Source organism: Lactuca serriola, chromosome 1, assembly GCF_051521515.1.
Source record: "Lactuca serriola cultivar US96UC23 chromosome 1, Lser_US96UC23_V15, whole genome shotgun sequence".
Taxonomy (NCBI): Eukaryota; Viridiplantae; Streptophyta; class Magnoliopsida; order Asterales; family Asteraceae; genus Lactuca; species Lactuca serriola.
In genome coordinates, this window is record NC_136408.1 from 39,220,824 (window position 1) to 39,248,256 (window position 27,433).

Here is a 27,433-nt window from a genome sequence, read left to right on the forward strand (position 1 = left end):
GAGCAGAGTTATGGTTAGAGTATTTCGAGTATGGTTTTGAGCATCGTGTTCGCGGCAGTGAAGTAGGAACTCATCCGGTTTGGGATGTCTGTTGAGGCTCAGAAGGGATGTAGGGAGAGAGAGAATCTTGAATTCTCAGTGTGATTCTGATCAGGGTATAGGGTGGATATTAGTGGTTCATCCTGGGAGATGTTTGAGGATAGTATCAGTATATTAGATTTCCCAACCTGAAGGTGTTAGAGCTGGTTCAGCTTGTGTGTGCGGTTGCAAGAGGAGAACTCGTGAGAGTTGCTCTGAGATAGAGAATGAGTTTTTCCGTCGTCACGGAATGGATAAAGTGGGATTCGGATAGGGGATCCGATGGTTCATGGTTTTCTAGCCTTTATGAGTCAAGTGATGGTTGTGATTTGGAGCAGTGTTGCATTATGGGTAATTCTTAGGGGTAAGTGAAGTTATTAGAGGGTGAATCCGGTGCCCTATTTGAGACGGTGGTCAGGACACCGTGAGGGAAGGAAAGTGTGTTCGAGTTCGTTTGGGTATGCCTTGTAGGACCTGGTCTGGTTGAGGTCAGGTGGCGCGTTGCGGGAGTACCTTGGAGTTGAGCTGCAATAGGCTTCGAGGGCGAAGCCTAATATAAGTGGGGGAGAATTGTAACATCCCGAAATAGCGAGAGTAGGGTTGAAGGGCCAAAAGTGTTATTTGGGAAAGAGTGACTCGGCGAGTCCATGGCTGGACTCGGCGAGTAGAGTCGCGACTTGGCCACGTGTTAAGTAGCCAACTCGGCGAGTCGATGAGATGGACTCGGCGAGTAGGCGCTGGGTGGAGAAAACCCTAATTCTCGGGGTTGAGCCCTATATAAGGAACATTATGTTCCTTCCCCAGCCTCTTTATTTCCCTCTTGAGTTCCAGAAACCCTAAATCGCAGAGGAGCTCCATTGTTGAGTGGATTGAAGCTTGGAGAAGTAATCATTGAAGGAATTTTGTGGGAATTGAAGGCTTGGGGCAAGGGGCTTTGCTTGGAATCAACTTCATTGCAGTTGGGGGCGTCCATTGAAGGTAATATCTCGTTCTTGGTCTGATTGTATGTTGTTTCTTCATTTTGGGGTTTGTGGGATCTTGCCTTTGGATGTAATTGGAAGTCTAGAGGGTAGATCTGAGGTTGCTACCTCAGATCTGGAGTAGAGAAGAATCAGAGAGCATGAAAGTCCCTGTGTTGGATTGTTTAGTGAAGCTTGCAAGTCCCAAACCCTAGTTATGAGTGAATATGGCCTAGATCTCTATGGATTCACGTAAAGTTTGCCACTTTACATGATGGATGAGTTGTAGGAGGTTGGATCTAGGTTTTGGATCAATTGCATGGTCTGGGATGCTTCTGAATGGATTCAGATCGGTGGTACTCGGCGAGTCACATGGGTGAACTCGACGAGTTGCTTGAAGATGAGCTAGGACTCGACGAGTTGGAAGAACAACTCGGCGATTCGGATGAAGATGGCTTGGAACTCGGCGAGTTGTATGAACAACTCGGCGAGTAGGTTGAAGATAGCCATAGACTCGGCGAGTCTGTACTTAGACTCGGCGAGTCTTGTCGAAGAGTCCCGATATTCTCTGGTTGAGTCGAGAATCGGTGAGTCAAGGGATGACTCGGTGAGTTGAGGGCTAGTGGACTCAGAGTTGTTGAACTCGGCGAGTCTCGGGGTGACTCGGCGAGTTAGATCGCGGATTGAGGGAAGTTCTGAGTATGGGGACTCGGCGAGTCATCGGGTTGACTCGGCGAGTAGGGTCAGTCAGGGGTTGACTTTGACCTTGTCTTTGACCAAGGGTTGACCAGTGGTTCCAGGGGTATTTTGGTAATTGTTGATTATTGTTTGAGTTCAGTGCATTGGTGGCTGTCCAGAGGTGGAGATCGTATCAGTGATCGGAGCAGCTTGAGCTATCTGTTCAGTCGGCAGTTTCGAGGTGAGTTATCCTCACTATATCGCTAGGTTTTATGGCACCAAGGCCAACCTTTTATCGGATGAAAATCCGGGTGGTTGTCAGTTGTTATGATATGGGCCGGAAGGCGTTATATGTTGCAGGCCGGAATGCATTACATGTTGTGGGCCGGAAGGCATTGCTATGTGGACCGGAAGGTCATGGCCTGGAAAGGCGTATGTGTGCATTTAGTATGTTGACTGATTCGTAGGATGATGTTATGCTAGTGACCGGCTAGGCCGGTATCTTGAATAGAGTAATGCTATGTTATGTGGTCTGTTGATCGATTGCTGACTGTGAACTGTTATATGATTATGTGTTATGCGTATGATTACTAGACCTGGGGTGTGACCCGGTATGCAGGGTCGTTCTATGTTCTGTTATGATATGTATGCTTTTATGCTGTGGGCCGGAAGGCAATATGTTATGGGCCGGAAGGCATTGCGTTATGGGCCGGAAGGCGATATGTTTTGGACCGGAAGGTCGTGGCCTGGAAAGGCATATATGTGGTTGGTATTTTGGGGGTATCTCACTAAGCTTTCGGGCTTACAGTTGTGGTTTTATGTTTCAGGTTCTCAGGAGTCTGTGGCAAGGCAAAGGCGTGATCGTACCGTTCCTCGCGTTGGTGTTTTATGATATGAACCTGGGAAAATACTCTGTTAAATAATGTATTGAAAACCTTTTTGTAACAACGTTATTAAAATGGGTGGTTTTTGAAAAGTTTTAATTGTTTTGAAATTTTGGTCGTTACAGATGGCCTTGATGAATTGAGGTCAATTCCTTTCAAATGGGGAGGGGATAATCCATGCATGGATCATGAAAGCCCAAAAGGTGATGGATTATTGATTACTAGTGGGCTAGAAGGTGGTTTGAGCTCTATGGTTGGGTTGTACATGGTAACCCACAAATTGAATTAGGGTTGCATGATGAAGGCTAGGGCAACACTTTTAAGACTTCATAAGTGCTAAAAAAAATGTTACTCTTTGCTTCATAAAGCCTCCTAGCCGTTTTTGACACTCTTTGGTGGATTAGGGTTACACTTTAATGCCTCTTATGGCTCCTTAATGGAGCATGGACGTTTTTTTCATACTCAAGTGCCTTGGACGTTTTTTGGGTTATTTCAAGGGTTTCCTTAATTTTCATTTAGTAGTTTTAATGAGTAGTTGGTTGGTTGGCTTGTTACCACCAACTTTGTAATAAAGGCTTCATATAAAGCCAAGTGCATGCATGGAAAAGTGATAGACGAATTTTTATGAAAAAAACCTTTATTCACTTAGAATTATTGTTATAATTCACAAATTATCTTGTTGGGACGTGTTCTTGACTTGATACGAACTCAATCCAATAGGTCTTGGATTGTTTTCACTGGTATACAACTTAATATGCCTTGAGTTGTTACTAATCTATCCATTTCTTTCCATTCACATATCATTTGTGGTTGGGGAAAATATCATATTAGCCTAACAAACTTGTCACGTTTGTTTTAAAAGGTCACTATTGTTATTTTTTTTGCACAATAGGTCATTAAACTTACAAAAACAATGCCAATTAAACCATTATTGAAAATCTGAACCAGTCATCCGATAACAATGCTTATGTGGCAATAAATATAAAGCCACTTAGGAAGTTAGCAAAGAAGAAAGTCAGCCAAATTTGTGTTTTGTTATGGGAGAATTTCATATATACCCCTCTTAAACTTCAAAATATCATCTTTGTCCACCTTAATTTCTCAATATCATATTTATCCTTCATAAACCTTCAAAATATCATATTTGTCCAAATCCTTTTTTATAATGTTTTTAATATTTTATAATCATTTTTTATACTTTAGAACTATTATAATAATTATAAAATTTAACCATATTATCCTGACGTCTATGATAATGGAATGTGAACTTCTAAATTGTTGGAATGTCGACCTCTTGACAGACAAAAAGATTCATCTTCAACCCTTTCTATGAAATGTATATTTTGATTGTTTAGTTTTTGTTGTTGTTGATTGTTATTATGTTTTAGATTGAGGATATTTTAGATATTACCATTGATATTTTGATGTTTAAAAAATACATATACGATATTTTGATATTTAAGAAGGGCATATATGATATTTTGATGTTTAAAAATGACATATATGATATTTTGAAATTTTATGAAGGGTAAGTATGATATTTAGAAATTAAGTTGGGTAAATATGATATTTTGGTGTTTAAGAAAGGCATATATGAAATTCTCCCTTTTGTTATTGTCTCCAACTTCATCTGTTCTGTTCTTTACCGATGAAGACCATAAACAGTAATTGTTCAAAGACACAACTCCCAATCGCTAAAATGTTCACTTTGAAAACACATTCAAGATGCCAAGAACAAACCCGAAATCATATATCTAGGTTTTACCGAAGACGATGAATTTCTATTTAGCCTTTTTTAAAACTGAACCTGATCATCAATCATCATTAAAATCAACAATTAACATCAAGAACGAAGAGAGATTGCAAAAACGATTTCAAAGCCCCAATGCGCAAAAACAAGAAGCGAATCATCAGTTGAATCGACTAACTAAGAATCAAAACCAGAAACTGTGAACACAAATCAAAATATTTGAAGAAACGATTACAATACCAGAAAAAATAATCAATTATAGAACCTAAAATCAGTTTTCCAGGGTTCGGATTTGGAGATAAGAGCTTGGACGCTGATAGAGGTTGTTATTTGCCATCTTAGACTCGGTTTGTAACCTTCCTTGATGATTGACAACACGATCTTGAATGTGGTCTTGGTATCAGAACTCTCTTGGCTGACATCCTCCATTTTTAATGTCACATGGAGCATTGGTACAGTAATACATACTTAATTGATATTCTTCTAGGGTGAATCCGTTTTCCTTGTCTTCGTTTTTCCCTCCATTAATTGTGATGGATCTCGATTCAATTTGGTGGGTGAATAGAGGTGGAGAGCGTTAGTTTTTGGGGTTTAAGGTTACCGAGAAGACGACCAATGTTCAACAACAATTTCCACATAAGCCCAAGTCGTAGCCCTGGCCCTTGCTTTTTTCCTAGATTAAAACTTGTTATAATGGGTTAAGTGACTTTTTTAACAGGTCAAACAAAAGTTCATTTCCTTAATGTACAAAAAAAAAGTTAGATAACCTTTTAAAACAAACACGATAAATTTGATGGATTAATATGACATTTGCCCTTTGTGGTTGCTATTCTCTCTTAATTTACCTTAACAATACCCTACTCACCAAATCAAGCCCACACACGTATCAACCACAAAATAAATTGAAATCATAAGGACCATTAGTGTAATTTAGAATAAATGATTAACAAGTCATCTGTTAAATATTAACGAAAGTGACTTAATAGACAAGTAAATTATAAATTTAATGACTTATTGCGCAAAAAAAATATTTTAATGACCAAATCAAATAGATTATAATAGTTGGTTATGGTATAGTATATTTTTCTAAAAGTAATAAATAAATAAATAAATTTAAAAAAAAAATCAAACACCTTCTTATCGCCCTCTTAGACCTTGGAAGATTCAAAGCAAGAAACTTTTTTTTTTTTTGGTGTTTTCCTTTGTAAACATTGTCGCATCAAAATACTAAAGTTGTTTTTCATTAGTTAGTATGATATGCTAAATTACTTTATATATTATTATGAAAAAAAATAACACACGTTAAAATAATCCGAAATTCTTTTATAGAAATAGATGTATATAATTAATTAATATAGGTATAATTACAATTTTTTATTGCTTAAAAATCTGCAAAAAATTTAGGAATACTTTTGTAAACCTTAACAATAATCCTAATCAGCACTCCAGGTGTTACGGAATGACCACGTGGAGCAATTTTATTTGCTCAAAAACTACAACCAACGTGGCACCGCCGTTGAAGAAACAATCCAACTACAAACAAGAGATGATATGATACAAGAAACTCTCAATCGGATCGCTGGGACACGCACACACTCACTCGCTCTTTCTCTAGCTCTCGCTCTCTCGCTGTTGTTTATAGTCTGTGTATAAGCCACCGGAGGTCGGATCTCCCGCCGGAGGCTCCGACCTGAGAAAATATCCAGCCGTGGCTCCTCCGTCAGGGCAACAGCAACAGAGCAACAACAGCAACGTCACTCGAAGAAGAACCGCTTCTTCTAATTCGTCTCCGACACGTCCTTCGGCTCCTACTCGGATCATTTACAGAGAAACCCTTGGCACTTCTTCATTCTCTGAATCGGATCTAGACCTACCGTTTTGGCAACGGACCTGGTTTATTGGACTTTTACTGGTGATGGCGCTGTCTTTCTTTGGTCTTGCTGTATTTCTCTTCCTAACCCTAGACTCGGATTACACATCAACTCCTGTCTACGCTGCCACTTCCGAAGGCGTTGAGGTAATTCATTGATTATACGATTTTTTATTACGAATTTATTTCATGAGATTGTTGGAGCTAATTGATTTATTTGGAGACTCTAATTGGCTTGATTAAAATCTAATCTCGATTACTAGTTTCAACTTCGAAATTGGTTTGAATTGTGTAATATTCCAAGCGAAATTTGATGAAGGTTTCCAGTCGTTCTGACAAATAAGACGCATAAAAGAATGCTGGTGTAAGTCATTTGTTGTGCCGGTTTTTCTTTTTAATCCGGACACCGAGAAGATTTTATCGCTTGTATATGTGGTAAATCTGTGGATGAACTCCTTTCTATCTTGGAAGAGAAATATCATGACCACTTCTTAAGGTCAAATAGACTACATAACTTCGTTAAATTCTTTGTGAAGTTAAAACTAATATCACCATTAAGTTTGTAATAAATTCCAGGAATTTTAGATTTGAAATGTAAGAATACTGAATGTGTTAGGACATCTTGTTCTTTTCTTGGGAAGGAAGCTAGGAAGGTTCGATTTTCTTGCACTTTTAACTAGGGAATAAGAAATTTTATAGTATTTTTTTAGTAATATGAACTTGTTGTATCTGGAACTAGAAAAACAAGTACTTTACATATGTGTATGTTGATACTATTTCAATGAACCAGCAAAATGAGACTGTGTAGCATTTCTATATCAATGTTTATATATCACCTGATATTGCATAAAAGACTGATCTGAATTCTGAGGTATACACTTTTGTTGATTTTTCTTTTGTCAATGATGATTTATTGAAACTGTATATATGGCAGATTACATATGGATCAGTACTGAAGTTGATGCATGAAAAGACAAGATTCCGACTTCATTCACATGATGTGCCATATGGATCAGGCAGTGGGCAGCAATCCGTTACAGGTTTTCCTAATGTAGATGATGCCAATAGCTACTGGGTATGTTAATGGTGTTCATAATTATAACTTTATATCCATTTCACATGGTTAAAAAATTGACATAATTAAATTTTATGAACCAGATTGTTCGGGCTTCACCTGAGACATCAGCAAAACAGGGAGACAGTATAAAAAGTGGAACCATTATTCGAATGCAACACATGAAAACCAGAAGATGGCTCCATAGTCACTTGCATGCTTCACCAATTTCAGGCAATTTAGAGGTTTGTCATTTAAATTTTAATTACTTGAGAAAATGGTTAAGTCATAAGTGGCTAAGTGTAAGTTTTGTGTAGGTGAGTTGTTTTGGGGATGATGGTAATTCAGACACAGGAGATTATTGGAGGTGAGAGAACTACCTACCATTCTAGTGTTCTACCAATATCATATAATAAGTTTATGAGTTGAAGTGTTGTATGATTAATTGTGATTATCTATTATGGGGTTAGGATTGAAATTGAGGGGAGTGGAAAAACTTGGAGACAGGATCAACGAATAAGGCTTCGCCATGTGGACACGGGTGGATATCTACACAGCCATAATAAGAAATACAGCCGCATTGCTGGTGGTCAACAAGAGGTAGTATATGTTTAATATATATATATATATATATATATATATATATATATATATATATATATATATATATATATATATATATATATATATATATAGTCTTGTTCTGATTAAGTCCATTCATTAAGTTAAAAAGAATGAGCTCCTGAAGTGGTGTTATGTGTTTTTTCTTTTTATTTAGGTTTGTGGTGTGAGGGAGAAAAGGGCTGTAATGTTTGGTTGGCAGTGGAGGGGGTGTATCTGCCAGTTTCTGGAAGCAAATGAATTATTAAATCACGATTAAATGTTAGCTTGTAGCTCTATCTAGAACTTGCTGTTTTTTTTTTATTAAGTCATTTTGGTAGATGGTATGTACAAGTGAATTGGAACACTTGAAGCGAGTCATATACATATAGGATGTTACAATTAGGATATGGATGTGTAACAACTTTTGGGGGTTATGAGGTATCTGTTGTTCCACTCTACCCCACGTTTTTACCCTCTTTTTATTTCATTGCAATAAAATGCTATGAGTTTACCCTATGTGTGTCTACTGATAGGTTTAAGAACAGAGCCTAACAAAAAGTAGGTGTGAACATGGTATGGTATGGTATGGTACTATGGTACCAAGTCTTGTCATATTAATTAATATTTGGTACATAGTTTTAGCTACCAGTACCATGTAAAGTATATTAAGGTCATTTTTTTGCAAAATTAGTTGGATGTTGTAATTTGATTTGTTATATGAGTGTATGATAAAAATAGATGAATATTTTTAAAATGTATAAAATTATATAAGAAGACAATTGTTTAAAATAAATAAATATATAAATTTATTTTTAAAGGCAATTTTAGAAATTGATTAAAAAAAACCTAACAGCTTGTTTTTAAATGCTTTTTCTTATTTAAACTAAAAGCTAAAAATTAATACTTTCACATGAACTTTTTTGTTAAAAGTTTAAAGCTAGAATTTCATAAACTCATTGTCAAACAAACCTTTTGTATCAAAAGTAATAAAAATTGTGATATACCATGATATCAAAAAATTAAATGATTATTAGTCATGACTACTCAAATGATACTATAGTACCAACAAGCATGTTAGTTATTTAACATATTGACTATCTGTTTTTTTTTGGCTAAGTTGGTAACATAGTGGGTTTTATTTGGTACAAATTTGAAAGCCCAATCTAAAAATGTATATTTCTAAAAATTTATTGTAATATCTTTTTTTTAATATAATAATAAATAATAAACATTTTCGATAGTTTATATTTGAATTGTGACTGTCCTAATGAGAAATTGAAACTCCAAATCATATCATATTATGGAAAATAGAATTATATAACAAAGAGAACTTGGTAGAAACACTTGTAAAGGAAATCACATTACACTCCATTTACGTGTAAAATGGTATATAATAATTAAATGGAGAGGGGAATTTAGAATGCATCGCAACATTATATGTTTGTAAGCATCCTAACTAGAATCCTACAAGAATTCAAAAAATTCTAAAAATGGTGAATCGCACCATCTGAACAGCTTATGTGGGAAGTCAATCGCGGAACATTAACAATATTTCGGACGTGTCAGGATTTGAACACTGAATCTCTTGAGTGAAATTTCACACATCAACTACCAAACTCTCATTGTGGGGACAATTCTAAAAATGATAAATCGCACCATGAATTCTAAAAATCCTAAACACCAACTAAATTGAGAGATTAATAAATCCTAATTACTTGAAAACCAAGCAACCAAATAACTCCCATGAAGGAGACTACGGCTCACCTTGAGACAAATTCCATCATCAATAGAAAAAACCTCCAAAAACGGAAAACAAATCTTATGCCATAGCCACTGAGGAATAGATTGAATGCCAACCAAGCTTACAAGCATGGTTTAAACATGGATACTGCAACTGGCTTTATCATCATGTTAGCATTTCTCCATGGCATTTGTTTTGACACAAACACGACCCACTTAAATCTGAGTGAACATAATCGAAAATTCGAAATGTTTCTGGTGGTATGAACCTGCAAAGTGTTAAATTTCATATTGCTTTCCAAGAATATAGCGCTCGTAGAATTTTAGTTTCCTTTTTCTATAACCAAAGGATTTAAAAATTGTAGGTTTAATATGGGGAGAGGTGATCGAAATTGTAGGTCTAGCGGAACCTGTAATTGTAATGCCTAAGACATAGTAGATGCCATTAGATTTTCTCATAATAACTTCTATCACAATTAAGAGATCTACTGTGATCTTTAACACATATCCTGCAGACCAAAATACTTGTAACCCTTGTTGTGGAAGACAACTTAAAGTGATCGGATTTCTCTTCTTCTTGGGATTGAAACAAACATCGGTTGTGTTCTAATAGTCCCGTTGTACATCTTTGAATTGAAAAAAAAGGTCCCAAAATCAGAACTTGTTCTAGTTCGGGCACAATTGCTTTGTATAACTATTATGCAGCTCATGGTTTAAAAAATGTTTTATTAAGCTACACCCAACTCTCAAACAGAAATTGTATGAAATATGCTTAACAAGAAATATCGTTTGAATTTTGAACAATGGCCAAACACAACAAAAAAAAAACTCAATAATTAATATCTAATGAACTTCAACAAGAGTTTTTACTCCAACAATCTAATCATATCCCTAAGGTTCTCCTCATACCAAAACTCAAAAACCGAAAAAACAACAAGAGTATTTTCATCAACTGCCAAATAATTAGTGAGATTTCATGTACTCTTGAACAATGTGAAGCCCTTCACTTTCCTCTCCGTAATCCTGCAAATTTTATATATAAAATTAAATAAATAAAGAAATACCACATAAACAAAACCACTTTTGACAAAAAAAAAAAAAAAATACTTACCTTCACAACAAGGCAAGAGCAACCCACAACCTTTCTAGCTTTGCCTTCTGAGTCAATCTTGCACAACTTTAATCCAAAAAAGTATGATGTTAGAAATTATAGAAAAACAAGTCAATGAAAGTAAACTGCTATTTCTAATCAATTAAGATGAAAAAAGAGACTTACACCAGCCCATTCACCAAGAGTCTTTGCACTAGGAACAGTGATCAAGCTGACATTATGGTCAGCACAAAGTGCTTTGACCAACTTTTGATAGTCTGGCTGGTTACAGTCCTCAGCCAATACACAAAGCTGAGCAGCATGCTTCTCAATCACCTTTGCAGCCTCATGAAGTCCACGCACAAGACCTCCATGAGCAAGTGATTTTCTTAGCACATGTTGCAATGCTGTCATGATGTCCATGGGTTCACCAAGAGCAGCTGGAACTGGGACCTCAACTGGAACAACGGCCTCTTCACTACAAAAGTTAAAAAATGTCCATTAGATTTTGACAAAGAATGTATGATTGTGTTCATTGGAAATCACGATTATTTCAATACTGCATATAGAACACTTACACTGCTGCCATCTTTGTTGTGGATGGATGTAAGATGTTCAAATCAAACTGTCCAAAAAATGAGGAAAGCATGTCAGGAAGAAGATACATTGTAGTGAAGGTTAACAGATCATCTATTTTCCTTCAAACCTCTTTAATATATGTAAAGAAAGCTTTTGATAAGGAACATTCATCAGTCACAAAGTAAAACGAGAGATACTATTCACAGAAGCAAGAACAATACACAAAAAGACATGTATGCTGACAGTGTCACTTTGGTTTAAAAATTAATCCGGAAACGAAATAAATGTTTTTTCGTTGGTGTCCCTAGCAAACGATATAATAAAACGGAATTTCGAGCATCAGCTTGAGTTTCAATCGCATACATGCACATCAAATTGAAATTTTATGTGTTCGGAAACTGCATAATGTCAATGACGAAATCAAACAAATCGTACTCGAAGGGGAAAAAAATTCTCTGCTTTCTCAATAAGTTTAGATCGGAGGATCAAGTGGACGGAGACAAAGATCAAAGCGTTTCCAAATCAGTATTCGCGTAATTCTAGACAAAATCGGAATCACAGTCGAGAAAAAACGATAGACTCGCCCACTATATCAAACTGAAACAGATAATGCGTGGTTTATACTAGCAATTAACAGAAAATCAGCACAATAACTCATTAATCCAACGCTATATTTACCAACAATGAGCAATCGAAGCAATTTCACTAGAGATGTAGAGATCGAGAATGGGGTGAATACCTGATGCTGCCTCAAAATCAAAGAAATGTACGAAACGGTAAGCTCTGCCCGCAGACTTTGAGAGATTATAAAGGGTGCGGAATCTAAAACCCTAGTTCTATCTAAACTTCATTCATTTTAACTTTTAGCCCTTCTACTTTGTATTGTCCATATTATCCCCCTATATCTTGGATATTTTTTTAAAATCAGCCGTGCATTAGCTTGGTTTAGGTGCTTAATACTCTTTTATGCATGTTGGTAAAAGCTTGCTATGTCGAATCCCCTACATGGATAAAAATGTAACATAACATGTGTTTTATAATTACTTTTGAAATTTACATACATTAAATTAAATCCATTGAATTACTATCATCAAAAGATTGTCTTAATATAATCAATTATATGTTTGTTGGCATCAATAATCAAATAAAACAACCATGAATTGAATCATGTGAAACATTAAAATTCATTAAAATCTTTACATTTCAAAGTCCTCGACTGCTTTTTGAGAGATTATAGAGTTCTTGTATGTTTGTTCATAGAGTAGTTAAGTAGTGATAAGATGTTGGAGATTAAAAAAAATGTATTGCCTAAAATTTGAACCGAACCAATTTTGTTTTTTCTTTTTCTCCATTGTTTGTGACGACTTAATACCAAATAATTTTTTAGTAAATTACACGAATGGTCCCTATGGTTTGGGGTAATTTGCATGTTCGGTCCCTAATTTATCTTTTTAACTCGGAAGGTCCTTACTGTTTGTTTTTGTTGCGCATTTGGTCATTGTCTTACCTAAAAAAGACTATTTTACCCTTAATTTTTTAATTTATTTAAATAAACACACCCTTAACCCCACTTCCACATCACCTTAGCTTACCTTACCTACACACCTTATTTAAATAAATTAAAAAATCAAGGGAAAAATAATCTTTTTAGGTAAGACAAGGACCAAACGCACAATAAAAACAAACTATAGGGACCTTTCGAGTTAAAAATATAAGTTAGGGACCAAAAATACAAATTACCTCAAACCAAAGGGACCATTCATATAATTTACTCTAATTTGTTCTTACATAGATACATAAAAAATGAGATTTAGAGACCCTTGGCTATGGTCCATAAGGTGTTGATATCACCTTCCCTAAAACATCACAAGTATAGAACACTTATTATTTGAGGATCTCATTATGCATAGACATTGGATCTTAATATTATGAAAGTAAATATTTCGTTAAATGTTATATGTTACATTAGATTAACAAATAACCAAATAAAAAAAATTAGATATAACTCTTGAAAAAATCAATTTTTCTAGAGTCTCAAATGTCGTTTTTCTCTATTTTAATTTTTTTAACTTCAGTAATTCCGTATATATTTGTTCTTCATTTATTTTAATGATAGTGTCTCTCCTATCTTCCTTATAATTGTCGACATGAGTCTACATATAATCAAATATCATGTGGAACTTCTGTAGTTGATGATTTTGCAACTCATTAATTTCATGAAATTAATGAATTTTGCTTTTAATTTATAAAACCAGTTTTGTCACAAAAGTCAAAAACTATCTTACTAATTTGCGATGGCTTACATTTTGGGTATTGATATTTACAGTGAATAACTTTAAGCTTTTATAGACGAGTAAAATAAGATATTTAATCATTTTAAAACAACATTAATTTTGTGCTATATGAATTTAGGAACATATGTGATTTGATTATGTGCTGCCTTTTCTCTCTCTTTTCGTACACCATATAGTCGTCATCAGGACAGGGAAAGGTTCCTCGCTGCAGCGTTCACCCAATAAGTAAACCCAAAATTCCCCTTTCCATTTCCAATTCGAAACCCTAATTCTAGACTCTCCTCATTGTTAGATCTGCATCGCAAGGTTTGCATTCTTCTTAGTAATTTCTCTTTAGCGATACTTCTTTATCCCACTTCAATTTTATATTTGTTGAATTGTATCATGCTGATGATGTCTGTCGCCTGTGTATATTGCAGATCTGGGTCGACTCGCAAAGGGGTTTCATATAATTCCATGTTTATTCACGAAATTTCGTTGAAATTTTGACATTTTTGTTATGAGAAATGTCGCTTTTGTCAAAAAGCGATTCTATTCTGATTCGGGAGGTGTGGAATGACAATCTCGAAGAAGAATTCGCATTGATCCGAGGCCTCGTTGATGATTTCCCTTACATTGCAATGGACACCGAATTTCCTGGGATTGTTCTTCGTCCTGTCGGTAATTTCAAAAACAGTAACGATTATCATTACCAGACGCTAAAAGATAACGTCGACATGCTCAAATTGATCCAGTTAGGGTTAACGTTCTCTGACGATCAAGGAAACCTACCAACATGCGGAACAGATAAATATTGCATCTGGCAATTCAATTTCCGGGAATTCAATGTAAACGACGATGTTTTTGCAAATGATTCCGTTGAGCTTTTGAGACAGAGTGGTATTGATTTCAAGAAAAACAACGAAAATGGAATTGATGCACAGAGATTTGGTGAGCTATTGATGTCATCAGGGATTGTTTTGAATGATAGTGTGTATTGGGTTACTTTCCATAGTGGATATGATTTTGGGTATTTGTTAAAGGTGCTGACTTGCCAGAATCTACCCGACACACAATCTGGATTCTTTAGTTTGATTGATATGTATTTCCCCACCATTTTTGACATTAAGCATTTGATGAAGTTCTGCAATAGTCTTCATGGTGGATTGAACAAGCTGGCTGAACTGTTGGAAGTTGAAAGAATTGGTGTTTGTCATCAAGCTGGATCAGATAGTTTGCTTACTGCTTGTACTTTCAGAAAGTTGAAAGACAACTTCTTTAGTGGTTCTTTGGAGAAATATGCTGGTGTCTTGTATGGTTTAGGTGTTGAGAATTGACAACAATGCTTTCATTGTTGGAAGATAGTAGAAAAAATAAAAAAAAATAATTTTATGAAAGCTATATGTGTGTTGTAAATGCACCACAGTTTGTACACATCTTGAGAGAAAAAAAAAAGGTTATTTTTTGATCTACGTAATCTTCTCTTACGTTAACAATGGTTTCCATTTTTAATGAAATAGATTCTTTAAGGTATACAATATCTATTGTCATCTGTATGCAGGTCTGATTCCGTGGTGAAGCATTTTTAATTGGTTGCCAATGCCATGCTCTCTTGCTGATCATTGATCATGTCCGGGTATGTATCTGGTTGTTGATTATTTCAGATCTTTTTGCAGATTCATGGATGTAGTAGTATTCTAACTTCTAAGTGTAATCAATAATTTGTTATGGTATCATCATGTTTCAATCAAGAAGATGTTATCATATTCCATTTAAATTTAGTGATGCCATGTCAGATATAGCTTAGGCATTGTTTTCTTTCCCCCATCAAGTGCTTACTCGATAAATGTGTTTAAAAAATTACTATGAATCTGGTAAATGGAATGAAAAAAATAAGATGCGGGTATACTTATAAAAAGTTAGGATTTATATATATACATATGTGTTGTTTCTTTTTGTTTAAACCCTTTTAAATGTGGTACTTGCTACAATGTGTGTGAGTTTGTTGTGAACCTTGTGAAACATGTGTCACTTGGTGATGATAATTGCTATTTCATGATATTGATATGGACCTCATCCTCCGCTTGATGTTTATGTGTTGTTTCTTTTTACTTAATAAACTTAATAGGGACATGACTTAAACAAGTCTTGTATAGATAAAATGTCTGAATGTGTAATGATGTATGTCTGGATTAAGTGTTGTATACATAAGATTTGTTTCTTTTCTAGAGTGAATAAACCGTTTGAATAAAACTGAGACATTGAAGTTTCCAAAAGAACAAATTTCAAAATATTTATCAATTTTAACAATATTATTGATTTTCACATTAGAGGAGTTGAGAGGAAATAAGGAGAGGGGAAATTATATGTGTGTGTTTCTAATTTATTTGATGAATTGGTATGGGCTTTTTTCATATTCAGCCCTTCTATTTGACTCAAATTTTCGAGCAACAGATGACATGAGCGCAATGTTTGGTGTCGAAGAGGGATGATCCAAGCTTGTTGTGACTCACAAACATTGATGATGTGAAGAAGTTGCAAAGTTGCAGCAGCTGTTATGAATTATGATTTTAATTTGGTGTAACTAGAGATTAAATTCAATTATTAATCATGTTTTGATTTTATATAATTGAATTTGTGTCGTTATGTACAAGAATCCATAAATAAGCAGTAATTTCTTCTTTAATGGATAGAGGGTTAATTCTGTCATATATTCTATGGTCTGATGTGATTGATTGTGTAACACAGCCCCTTGGTTTGATAATAATAACAATAATAATAACAATAATAGTGCTTCCATGATATGTTCATTTAGCTACACAGTAAATCCATAAGATTTATGTAGTAGTAATTTCAGAAAGAAACCACAAGTTAAGAATCCAAGGATAGATGAGTATTTTCAAATCTCATTCCCATCACCACTACATACCAGACCTCCAATAAAACTGGACAATTCCTCCTAAGTTAGCATAATATATAAACCATCATGTCAACAAACCTCCCTCATCATCCATCCATCACCTTTTGCGTTTAAGGCTCTTCAAATTCTTAAAAATATAGCTAATAACCTCCTTCAATGTAGCTTTCCTGTTGTCTTTAAAGTTCCAAAGCTCATTCACAACATATCTCCCACTTGGATTATACTCATTCATCTCCTTGAACGCCCCAACCACTGCATCAAACACCCCATCCCCCCATTCTGCCTTGAGATTCTTCAACAACTCATCCTCTTCATTTATCACTTCCTGCATCATCACCATCATAAATTAATAACAACCTTCATCCCTAAATTTAAGACCATAAACATAAGCAGAGCATACCTTATGATTATCAGCATCTACTTTAATCATTTTCATGGGATGCCATTCTGGATTTTTAAGCTTATCCTGCCACAAAGAGCATAACTCAGACGCCTTAATTTGAGCTTCTTCATTATCAAACTTCTCTTTGCAGGCATCATGAAATGCCTTCATATCAATTTCCCCCATCCTTTTCACACCAATATTTGTTCTCCCACTTAGCATATCCTGCAACCCCTGAAAACCCCACAACCAATAACAACTAATTCATAAAACTATTCAACACATTAATGGAATTCATTCAGTAGAAATATTACTTTAATCAACACTTTGCGAGCTTCTTGCAGCTCATCATTACTCTGGCGTTCCTTCACCACAAGTGTTTGATTCAAATTCTCCATGTTCTCCATTTCTTCCATTTTTGTTTCCAGCTCATTGTTCATCTCCTTAATCTTCTCCTGAACAGCAGCATCATCTTCATCTCCTAAATGCTTCATAACCTGCAACTTCCCTTTCAATTCTTCAATTTCCATCTCCAATTTCTGTTTAGCATCCAGCTGTCTTTCCAACTCAAGCACTTTCTTCAGGGCCTCCTCTTTCTCTCTCTGCAATTCCCAATTTCCAATTTCCAATTCAACTCAACAAAACTTGTTATAAACAAACACATATAATAACAATTTCTTACAGATTTACCTTTTGCTCTTCAACCAGTCTTAACACACTCTCATCAGCTTTCTTTTGCTCAATGGAAGCCATGTGCAGAGAGTTGTTTTGCACGTCATTCTGAATTTACAAAAAGGATGTCAACCACAAAATATAATGATATTTAAAATATGTGTAGACATGTAGATGATATGTTAAGGAATACAATCACCTTTTTTTTCTCCTCATCCAGCTTTTGTTTCTCCCTTTCTGTTAGAGCTTCCCTCTTGTTAAGCTCTTTACTCCATGAATCAAGCTTTTTCCTCCTTTTCTCCAAGTCAGCATTCAACATTTCTTGTTCATCCAACACTCTTTTCACATGCTCCCGTGCAAGGCGCTGCATCTTTCTTGTCTCTGGGTAGGGACAAGTTTGTCATGTTAGCATAAAACTTAATATAATCTTAGAAAATAGAAAAAAGGGAGTAAAGAACCTTCATAGAAAGCTGAATGAAGGCTGTCTTTTTCTTCAAGCATTCTACTCAAAGACATTGTTTTCTGGTTGTATTTAATCTGCAAGTCATCGAGATTTTCATTCCTCGTGTCAATTTCGCTGGTTAATTCCACAACTGCCTTGTTTCTTGTCTGCATAGCTTCTTGAACAAGGTCTGATATGGTTTTCAGTTCACGATTCTTGCGTAGGAAATCTCCAATTGCCCCTTGTGACTCAAAGTCATTTGCACGTGCAAGCCATGCATAAATACTTGAACCAGAAGATTTATCAGAAGCAACCCACTCTCTCTTGCTATGGTGATTAGCCTCAAAAGATTTCTCAAACTCCATAGCGTTTTTAAACCCCGTCCAATCATTGTTGAATCTGACTAAGGCTTGAGCAGTTGTCTTTTCCTCATCCCAAGATATCTCAACCACTTCAGGCTTGTATTTTGAGAACCTCTTCATCCAGTATTCAGTGCTTTCAATTGCTTCCTCATTCTCAGGATCTTTGACTATATTCACAACTATCCCAGTCCATGGCCAGCAAAACAAATCATTTTCTTCTGAAACAGGAGCAACAGGTTTGGGCCCAGCCACTTTTGGTGGTTGTTCAGACTCATGGGCCAGATCATGCTCCAAGTAGATTGCTAAAGCAAGATGATTCGCCTTCTGTTTTGCACTTCTGTTAGAAGACCCTTTGCCTACCCCTGAAGCATGTTGATGCAGGTCTTTGTACTTGAAGTTTTGCTTCTTTTTTCCCGCACAGAAAGGACACCTCAGTATACCATTCGGGTATTTAACCTTTAAGGTTCCATCTCTAAGTTGCTCTAAGGGTTTGTCTTTGTACTCAGCAATCTCTGACTCACTGAAGTCAGATTCTTCTCCAGAGCTGTGATCCATCTACCTTGGAAACAAAGACAGAATACAACTCAATAAGACAAAGATCTTTGAGATATTTAAAAGAAGCATAGAACAGAAGAAGGAAATGTAAGTTTCAGATATAAGAAGACTCATATACTGCATATCCTAAACACATTCTTACTAAGTAGTAGCATTACATATTGAAGCATAACAGCATCCTCGCTATGGTTAAAAGAGGAAAGAACTATGGTAGCTATATTTTCTTTGCTAAAATTAGTACGACTACCCCTACGTCTACCATACGCTTGATCAAAACCTTCCTATAACGAAAATAAAACCCTAAATTACCAGGCCGGACAAAAATGCACGAAGAATAGAAGAGATTAAGTTGTAATCGACAGGTTGGAGAAGACATAACATCAATAATCATCGAGAAACATCTGATCTTTCGGTGGTTAAAGAATTAAAAAGAAAAGTACGAGAAAACGAAATGTATCACTCGAGAATACTCAGTAAGCGGAGACACCTGCGTCCGTCGACCAGTGGACTGAGAGAAACACCGTAAAGCGATCGGTGAAGATGAAGAAAAACCCTAAAGGCTCGTACGGAAGAAATTCCTTTCGCCTTTGTGTGTGTGTGTGACTTTGGGGAGACGATGTGCAGACTGGAGAGACTAGCCACAATAGAGTGACATGTAGGAGCGAGAAATACTCGCAGGTGGGTCACATGACTCACATCTCACAGTAAACATTGGGCTGTTTAATTGTACTCGAGCCCATGCACCTAATTGTTAGTCTATCTATTGGACCATTGGTAACAAAACTAGATATCGTATATATTTAATTTTTTACTTATAGTGAAGAAATGATTATTCTAAATGAGCAACAAAAATGCATTCAAGTACTATCTCATATGCGTAACAACGCAAGGTGACGTGTGCTCGGTACCGGAAGGGAACACCATTTCGAGTGTCACTGTAAACGGCCATATTCAGATTTAGTTAACAAGTATTAGGTATATGGATCGGATACTTGAGACCCAATGATGAATCAAGTTTCATAAGCCAATTACTATTGGTAGGACATATGATAACACTAATCATGATAAGTGATTAATGTTGAGGAAAGATACATTTAAAAAAGGTATGAAAACTTCAACTTATATGAAAATGGTACAGAAGGCATGAGCATGTGGTTGAGAAAAGAGTCCGAGGGAGACGTGACACCTTGTAGTACCTCAATCGAGGATTTTATTTTTATATACATCTGTTGAATCAAAGGTAATATTATTGGATAGAATATGATATTGGGATATACTGAATGTAACATCCTAAAATTTAAGATTGGGTTCTTAAATTAATCAATTAAATAAATGAAAAATGATTTATATAGTTAAATCATCAAGGGATAATCATATCATTAGTTGATATGAAGTTTGGAAAGTTATAAGTGAAAATAGTAACATTTTAAAGTTAAAAGGGTAAAAGTGTCAAATTTGCGAAGTTAAATGACCAAAGGGTTGACTCGGTTAGTGGAAAGGACTACTAAATTCATATAATGGATGGAGGAGGAGTAAGTATGTCAACCTTTTATATTAATGTTAAAATAATTGAAGTAATGTTAAATTTGACATAAGTTGTAAAGTTAAGGGACTAGTTTCGACAAATAGAAAACTCTATGACTAGTGTTAACATAGTCATTTGACTAATTAGATAAAATGAATTATTTTGGGGTCAAAGTGTGAAAGATGTAAGATTCCTTTTATTTATTGATCAAATGGTGTTAAATATGAGAACAAGGAAGGTTAGGGGTCATTTCTGCCAATTGTCGAAAGTAGTCACTAGTTAGATGGGGTTCTCTTCATTTGAAGACAAGGGAAACGATATTGAGTGAATAGATCAAGGAAATGGCGATTTATATAACACAAAGGAAGATTTAGAGTAGTTATTGAGGAATCAAGCTAGGAATTGAATATATGAAGCAACATCAAGCTTGAGAGGTATAATTTCTCATCCTCTAACTCTATATTTCGAATTCAAGGTTTGGGGAAAGCCCCAATGTCGAAATTAGTTTGATTCATTGATTAGGGTTTTGGTTTCTGACCTCCTTTGAGTTTTTTTCTTTTATGGTTCCAATCTCAACCCAATCGTTCCATTGATGGTCTTGATGATTTGGGCGAAAACCCTCATGAACCCTAGAAAAACCAAATTGAGAATATGGAAATTGCAATGAAATGATATTAGATTCTATGACCTAGATGATATTTGATAGCAACAAATCCAATTAGAATGCTCAAATTCATCAATGATGGTAGAATCAAGCATAAAGATGGGTTTTAGATGGTTATGTGAGAAATTGTGATGAATATAATGAAATTCTTGGAATATAAGCATTTGATGAGTATATGATACTCATAATCATGATTTGATACTAACAATATGATTTTAATGCAATAACATGAAGGATTGGGTGGTCTATAGTTGAATTTATGGAATAATTGGCCATAAGGGCATTTTGGGAAATCTATTGATAATTTCATAATGAATCTCATATAAGAAGTGAATGATATTCACGAACATGAATTGACACTCAATAGGTGATAGTGAAACATAAACATGAGTGAATGTTAGCAAATATGCATCTCTAGTGATTGTTATGACCCAAGGGTAATTTTGGAACATGGAATGGAATTGAGAATTCCATAGTTAGATTGGGCATTTCCAATGAGATTGATGGGGGTTTTATATGCTTAACAATATTTATTTGAGTGTTCAATAAGTTGGGAACAAATCTTGTGAGCTTTGGAATGTTCAAGTGAAAAATAGACTAGTTTACTCTTCTTCTAAACACTTGAGGATCATCATGATCTTAAGGTTTCAATGAACACTTAATGGATTAAGTGGAGTGTTTTTAGATGATAAAACACATCCTAAACATGCGTTAGAACCTATACAAATGGATTAAGTGGAGTATTTTTGTGGAAATACATATTTTTCTGGTTTTGGGCTTTTCCGACCTAGTTTTTGGAAAATTTGTAGAAAAATCATCGTAAGTCGAAATTTGGATCTGTAAATTCTGGAATTTTGTAAATTTTGTCTAATTTGTTAACAATTTTTCTCATAATTTTTAATGGCTTCTAACAAGTGTGAAATTGTTCACCTTCACAGGCTGGTCCGAAATTATTTCAAACCTGATAGGCAGTTTTGTAAAATTCGCCAAAAATTGTAGAAAAATCCTATGAAAACGTGAGCGTAGTCATTTTAAAGGTATAAACCTGAACATTTTTCATGTAAAACAGTTTTGAAAAATATTATCATTAAGGGGGTTAAAACAGTCTGAGATTGGACCAAAACTTTTCTGCCAAGGGCTGTTTTATGAGTTTAATTTATAGATCTTAGAACACAACACTCATTTTTGCTATTTAAAGTGTATAAATCCCAGATATACTAGTTTACATGTATTATATGTGATAACACATATTTTTCTCAAGGTTTTTATGAATATCCAAGGGATAAACTTCATGTTCTTAGCAGGGCCGGTCCAGACTTGCCGCACTTATAGCAGCCTGATGATCCCAACTTGCACGCCCCCTCGTGCGACTTGCCGCATTTCTATAACACCGAAAATTTCAAACAATTTTTCATTTAAAAATAAACGTTTAATTCTTAGAAACACTTGTTTAAAATCTCATTCATAATCGAATTACAAACATAACTCCATTTTCACTTGTATAGAAAACCAGGATCCTCAAACATGACTCTTTCTCTGGTGTGTACAATCAAGCCGGTACCGTCCCGTGATACTGAAAGAAACCTGCAACACAACATAAAACAAAACACTGTAAGCACGAAGCTTAGTGAGTTCCCCAAAATACCACACATAAAACACATATTAGCCACTCGAGGCTATAACTCTATGGGTCCGTGCACCCAACTCTGTGAACCCTCAGGTTCTAACTCTAGGAACCTTCCGGTTCCAACTCTGTAATCATGCACAACATAAATCACATAGAAATAATGCAGTACAACACATAGCATACACATAACATACATACACTAACACATAGCTCTGATTACCTACTCAAGGTAAAGTATAGTGAGAAGACTCACCTGGCAAGCAGAAAGCAGATATCCCCACACTTAAATCTCGAACTCGCCACCGCCTAACACGTAAGGCAAATACTCTCATGAATATAACTCTCGAGACTAGAATCAATCCTCTCATGGCACCCTCTTAAGGGTAAAAGACTATTTTACCCCTCTCTTGGCCCAAAGGCCACATCGCTGACTAAACCCTAAAAGTCAACGGTCAACCCTTGGTCAAAATCAAAGTCCTCAGTCAAAGTCAACCCCTGACTGACCCTACTCGCCGAGTCAATCCTATGACTCGCCGAGTTCTCATAATCAGAACTTCACTCAATCCGCGACCCAACTCGCCGAGTCATCCCTTGACTCACCGATTCTCGACTCAACCAGGGAATATTGGGACCATTCGACAAGACTTGCCGAGTTCAAGAACAGACTCGCCGAGTCTAAGGCTATCATCAACCTACTCGCCGAGTTGTTCATACAACTCGCCGAGTTCCAAGCCATCTTCATCCAACTCGCCGAGTTGTTCTTCCAACTCGCCGAGTCCCAGCTCATCTTCAAGCAACTCGTCGAGTGCACCCATGTGACTCGCCAAGTACCACCAGTCTGAATCCATTCAGAAGCATTCCAGGCCATGCAATTGCTCCAAAACATAGATCTAGCCTCCTACCACTCATCTATCACGTAAAGTGGCAAACTTTACGTGAATCCAAAGAGATCTAGGCCATTTGCACATTGGGCTAGGGTTTGGGGACATGATGGCTCCACAAAACACTCCAACACAGGGACTTTCATGCTCTCTAATCCTCCTCCATTCCAGATCTGAGGTAGCAACCTCAGATCTAACCTCTAGACTTCCAATTACATCCATAGACAAGTTCCCACAATTCCCAAAATGAAGAAACAACATAATAATAGCCCAAGAACGAGATATTACCTCCAAGAGATGCCCCAACTGCAATGTAATTCGAACCCAAGCAAAGCCCCTTCCTCCAAGCCTTCAATCTCCCAAAAAAATCCTTCAACAATTACTTCTCCAAGCTCCACTCCACTCAACAATGGTGCTTCTCCGCGATTTAGGGTTTTCTGAGACTCAAGGGGTGATAAGGAGGCTGGGAGGAAAACAAAATGTTCTTTATATAGGGCTCAACCCCGAGAATTAGGGTTTTCTCCAATCAGCGCCTACTCGCCGAGTCCTCCTCACTGACTCGCCGAGTCGGCTACTTAGCACGCGACCCAGTCGCGACTCTACTCGCCGAGTCCCTCCATGGACTCGCCGAGTCACTCTTTCACAACTTACTCTTTTATCCCTTCAACTCTACTCTTGATATTTCGGGATGTTACAATTCTCCCCCACTTAAATTAGGCTTCGTCCTCGAAGCCTATGGCAACTCGACTCCAAAATACTCCCACGATGCCCCACCTGGCCCTAACTGGACTAGGTTCCTCAAGCATAACCATCGAACTCGAACTCACTTCCTCTTTCCTTGCGGTGTCCTGACCACCGTCTCAAACCGGGCACCGGCTGTACTCTCTGATAATCACACTCAACAATCGAGAATTACCCGAGATGCATCACTGCTCCAAATCTCAACAATCGCTCGACCCATAAGGCTAGAAAGCCATGAACCATCGGATCCCCGATCCGAATCCCACTCTATCCATTCCGTGCTGACAGAACGACCCACTCTTCAATCTCAGAGCAACTCCCACGAGTTCTCCTCTTGCAATCACATACGCATGCTGAACTTTCCCAGCACCCTCATGTTGGGAGAAACCCGATGCACTGATGATATCCTCCAACATCCCCCCAGGATGAACCACTAGTACATATCCAATACCCTGATCAGAAACAAGTTGGGAGTCCCAGACTCCCTCCCTGCATCCATCCTGAGACTCTTGGCTCTACTCCCGCGGAACCCCTTCCGCGTCCTCAGCAGACATCCCAACATGATGTCATTCCATACCACTGTCACAGACACAGTGTTCAACCACCATACTCCAAATCATCCACCCTCACTACTACTTTTACTTCTGTGAACCAACACCCCCCCCCCCCCCCCGGGGGGTTACATACCTTTCTCTTCCCTTACCCAGGGAAACCACTAGCCAACCTTGCCACTACTCCATGTACCACACATGCTCTGGATCTGCTCGCAAGGGCCCTCGGGTCCATGCGCTACCTCTCCCCAACAAATGAGGGTCCGACACCTCCTCCCATACAACAGCTCAAAGGGTGGCATACCAATGCACTAATGATGGCTGTTGATATAGGATAACTCAACCAAGGATAAATACGTGTCGCAACTCCCTCCGAAATCTAATACACATGCCCGAAGCATGTCTTCGAGCGTCTGAATCGTTCGCTCGCGCCGAAGTGTCCTCAGACATCATCATGATAAGCTCTAGCTCATTTCTCATATCCCTCTTCGAGACTGAGCACCAGGCCAGCTCTTGACTCCACAACTGAGCCTCCAAAGGTCACCCATATCATGATCTAAATAACCCACTAACTTCCTCCCTGTGACCATTATCCCGGCCCAGGGACGCGCAAGTCACAAAATTCTCTTTTCCCTCATGCAAGAAAATACAATCCAACCGAGGATCACCTCAACTCTGATCTCTGGTTTCTGCTGCGCATATCCCTTGCGCATCTCGCCGCATCTCCCGACAGAGACGGTGACCCCAGTCTCGCCCCCGGTTCGACACCCAAACTCCAGAACTCAATACTAGGGATACTCAAGCCCAAAACTCTTCCACATCATACACTGATCGGAGATCATTCCATCATCACATTCTCTTGCCATCTAGTGAGTACTACGGCTCCCCGCAGTATCACAACACCCCCTAACTAGTGAGTACTACGGCTCCTCGTAGTATCACAACACCCTCTGACTAGTGAGTACTACGGCTCCCCGCAGTATCATAACACCCTATGACTAGTGAGTACTATGGCTCCCCGCAGTATCACAACACCCTCTGACTAGTGAGTACTACGGCTCCCCGCAGTATCATAACACCCTCTAACTAGTGAGTACTACGGCTCCCCGCAGTATCACAACACCCTCTGACTAGTGAGTACTACGGCTCCCCGCAGTATCACAACACCCTCTAATTCCACTAGCTCATGCTCCGCAGACTATCACAGGCAGCTACCCATACTCGACTCGAATATGCATCACAGACTCTGGAGGCAATCGACATATCAAAATGCCCACCCTTGCGAAGGTCCACTCTCTTAATAATCTCCCTGGATGCCCATACTCGAAGGGCTCCCACTAGATCCGTAGATACCTGATACACCACAAGTCGTCTCAACTCCAGATTCACGAGTAACCCCGAAATAAGGATATCATACGCGGATACCTCGGAATATCCCAACAGAATCATCACAAGATCCTGCCATAACCACTGATCTCCTGCCCCAAGCATCATATAGATACAATAATACATTTTCTCTGAACCCCATAATTAGATCTACATCTTTCCCAAAATGCAACTTCAGTGTATCCAATTTCTCAATTGGAATACGAGAAAACGCTAGCGCTACGAAATACGCTGATAATTCTCCGAAACCCTTTTTCCCACCGCTCAAAATCCAAGCAAGGATACGCATACCGACCCGGGAGTTGGCTGCCCAATCATTCTCTAACAACACTGACCACTACCAGGTTCCTGACCATTAGACACCTGCCGTGGAGACATTCATCCTTCTCAAACAAGTAACTCCCGCATTAACTCACTCTGACCCCCTTCCCTCGATCACCGACATCTATGGTCTCATGATTTCTTACCACAGATCTCTATACTCCACTTATAACTGCTCTTGGAAAATCTCTGCTTTCTTACATACGGTACCTGGTTCTCCCCCACTCAGGGTTCGAACCATCACCAATTAGCACACAACCAACCCACAACTATTTTCACCAGCAAAATCGCACCTGCCCCTGGAAAGTGCTACACAACGCTCGATAATCCCCTTTAAGGAAATCAATCAACCTCATATACTCTAAACCTCTGATGGACTCCTCAAAAACTTCTCGACACGACTGCCCCTAGTCGTTCCAAATCTCGTACCAATCTAGCACCAAACAACTCAACTGCTCAATAACATCTCTGGCTCATAGACTGAACCACAAAATCATCGTACCCCTCACCTCAACTCATCAACCATCGCTCCCACACCGGGATCATCCCAAGAACAGAGACCCACTCCCATATTCAATACCCAACATAGATAGAAAACTCTTTGCACTGCTAAACTCGACTGGACTCCCCACTGATACCTCTACAATACGCCCTACTATACTCAAATAGGCGTAACATGGTCCTTGACTATCTCAGTCCCAGCTGACTATCTGCTCATGGTAAATCACTGTCTCACAGCACACATGCTACCTGATACTCTGGGAGAAATCATCATCAATAACGACCTGCAGGGTTTACCCCCAAACCCAAAACTAAAACATCAGGCCTCTCATGTTCCGCACACGA

At 37.5% G+C, this 27,433-nt stretch overlaps 3 protein-coding genes and 1 pseudogene across 8 annotated transcripts; 2 read left to right on the top strand and 2 right to left on the bottom strand.

The window, feature by feature from the left end:
* The first annotated feature begins 5,922 nt into the window (after positions 1-5,922).
* LOC145084255 (stromal cell-derived factor 2-like protein) lies at positions 5,923-8,392 on the top strand (annotated as a pseudogene). Its single transcript, XR_013698707.1, has 6 exons — positions 5,923-6,366; positions 7,154-7,294; positions 7,378-7,518; positions 7,591-7,640; positions 7,744-7,873; positions 8,052-8,392. The product of XR_013698707.1 is annotated as a stromal cell-derived factor 2-like protein (transcript).
* Positions 8,393-10,435: 2,043 nt separating this feature from the next.
* On the bottom strand, positions 10,436-12,120 carry LOC145084271 (small ribosomal subunit protein eS12-like). Its single transcript, XM_079023436.1, has 5 exons — positions 12,025-12,120; positions 11,285-11,331; positions 10,893-11,184; positions 10,728-10,793; positions 10,436-10,639 (listed from the first exon to the last, which is right to left on the bottom strand). Exons 2-5 carry the CDS (start codon positions 11,293-11,295, stop codon positions 10,580-10,582), a joined length of 429 nt encoding a protein of 142 aa, XP_078879562.1. The 5' UTR covers positions 11,296-11,331; positions 12,025-12,120; the 3' UTR covers positions 10,436-10,579.
* Positions 12,121-13,706: 1,586 nt separating this feature from the next.
* On the top strand, positions 13,707-16,244 carry LOC145084313 (putative CCR4-associated factor 1 homolog 6). 4 transcript variants are annotated; one of them, XR_013698769.1, is made up of 4 exons: positions 13,707-13,885; positions 13,999-15,014; positions 15,120-15,194; positions 15,980-16,244. XR_013698769.1 is itself a non-coding variant. In XM_079023439.1 (2 exons), exon 2 carries the CDS (start codon positions 14,086-14,088, stop codon positions 14,893-14,895), a length of 810 nt encoding a protein of 269 aa, XP_078879565.1. In that variant the 5' UTR covers positions 13,707-13,885; positions 13,999-14,085; the 3' UTR covers positions 14,896-15,030. The 4 variants fall into 4 exon arrangements, 1 of the variants encoding a protein (XP_078879565.1); XR_013698775.1 differs by having other exon boundaries at positions 16,013-16,244; XR_013698763.1 differs by having other exon boundaries at positions 15,120-16,244.
* Positions 16,245-16,314: 70 nt separating this feature from the next.
* On the bottom strand, positions 16,315-19,533 carry LOC145084287 (factor of DNA methylation 1-like). 2 transcript variants are annotated; one of them, XM_079023438.1, is made up of 7 exons: positions 19,379-19,533; positions 17,991-18,891; positions 17,732-17,913; positions 17,551-17,640; positions 17,175-17,462; positions 16,879-17,094; positions 16,315-16,803 (listed from the first exon to the last, which is right to left on the bottom strand). In XM_079023438.1, exons 2-7 carry the CDS (start codon positions 18,889-18,891, stop codon positions 16,576-16,578), a joined length of 1,905 nt encoding a protein of 634 aa, XP_078879564.1. In that variant the 5' UTR covers positions 19,379-19,533; the 3' UTR covers positions 16,315-16,575. The 2 variants fall into 2 exon arrangements, with proteins under 2 accessions (XP_078879564.1, XP_078879563.1); XM_079023437.1 differs by having other exon boundaries at positions 17,991-18,895.
* Between the last annotated feature and the right edge of the window lie 7,900 nt (positions 19,534-27,433).

Bases quoted from the DNA above. Each gene is read 5' to 3' on its own strand.
- LOC145084313 (XM_079023439.1), top strand. From the start codon at position 14,086: ATGTCGCTTTTGTCAAAAAGCGATTCTATTCTGATTCGGGAGGTGTGG.
- LOC145084271 (XM_079023436.1), bottom strand. The intron at 10,794-10,892 runs GTAAGTCTCTTT...TTTGGATTAAAG, and splicing joins CTCTTGGTGAATGGGCTGGT to TTGTGCAAGATTGACTCAGA. The intron at 10,640-10,727 runs GTAAGTATTTTT...TAAAATTTGCAG, and splicing joins GCTCTTGCCTTGTTGTGAAG to GATTACGGAGAGGAAAGTGA.
- LOC145084287 (XM_079023438.1), bottom strand. From the start codon at position 18,891: ATGGATCACAGCTCTGGAGAAGAATCTGACTTCAGTGAGTCAGAGATT. The intron at 17,914-17,990 runs GTTCTTTACTCC...GTCCCTACCCAG, and splicing joins TCATTCAGCTTTCTATGAAG to AGACAAGAAAGATGCAGCGC. The intron at 17,095-17,174 runs GTAATATTTCTA...TGGGGTTTTCAG, and splicing joins CTCGCAAAGTGTTGATTAAA to GGGTTGCAGGATATGCTAAG.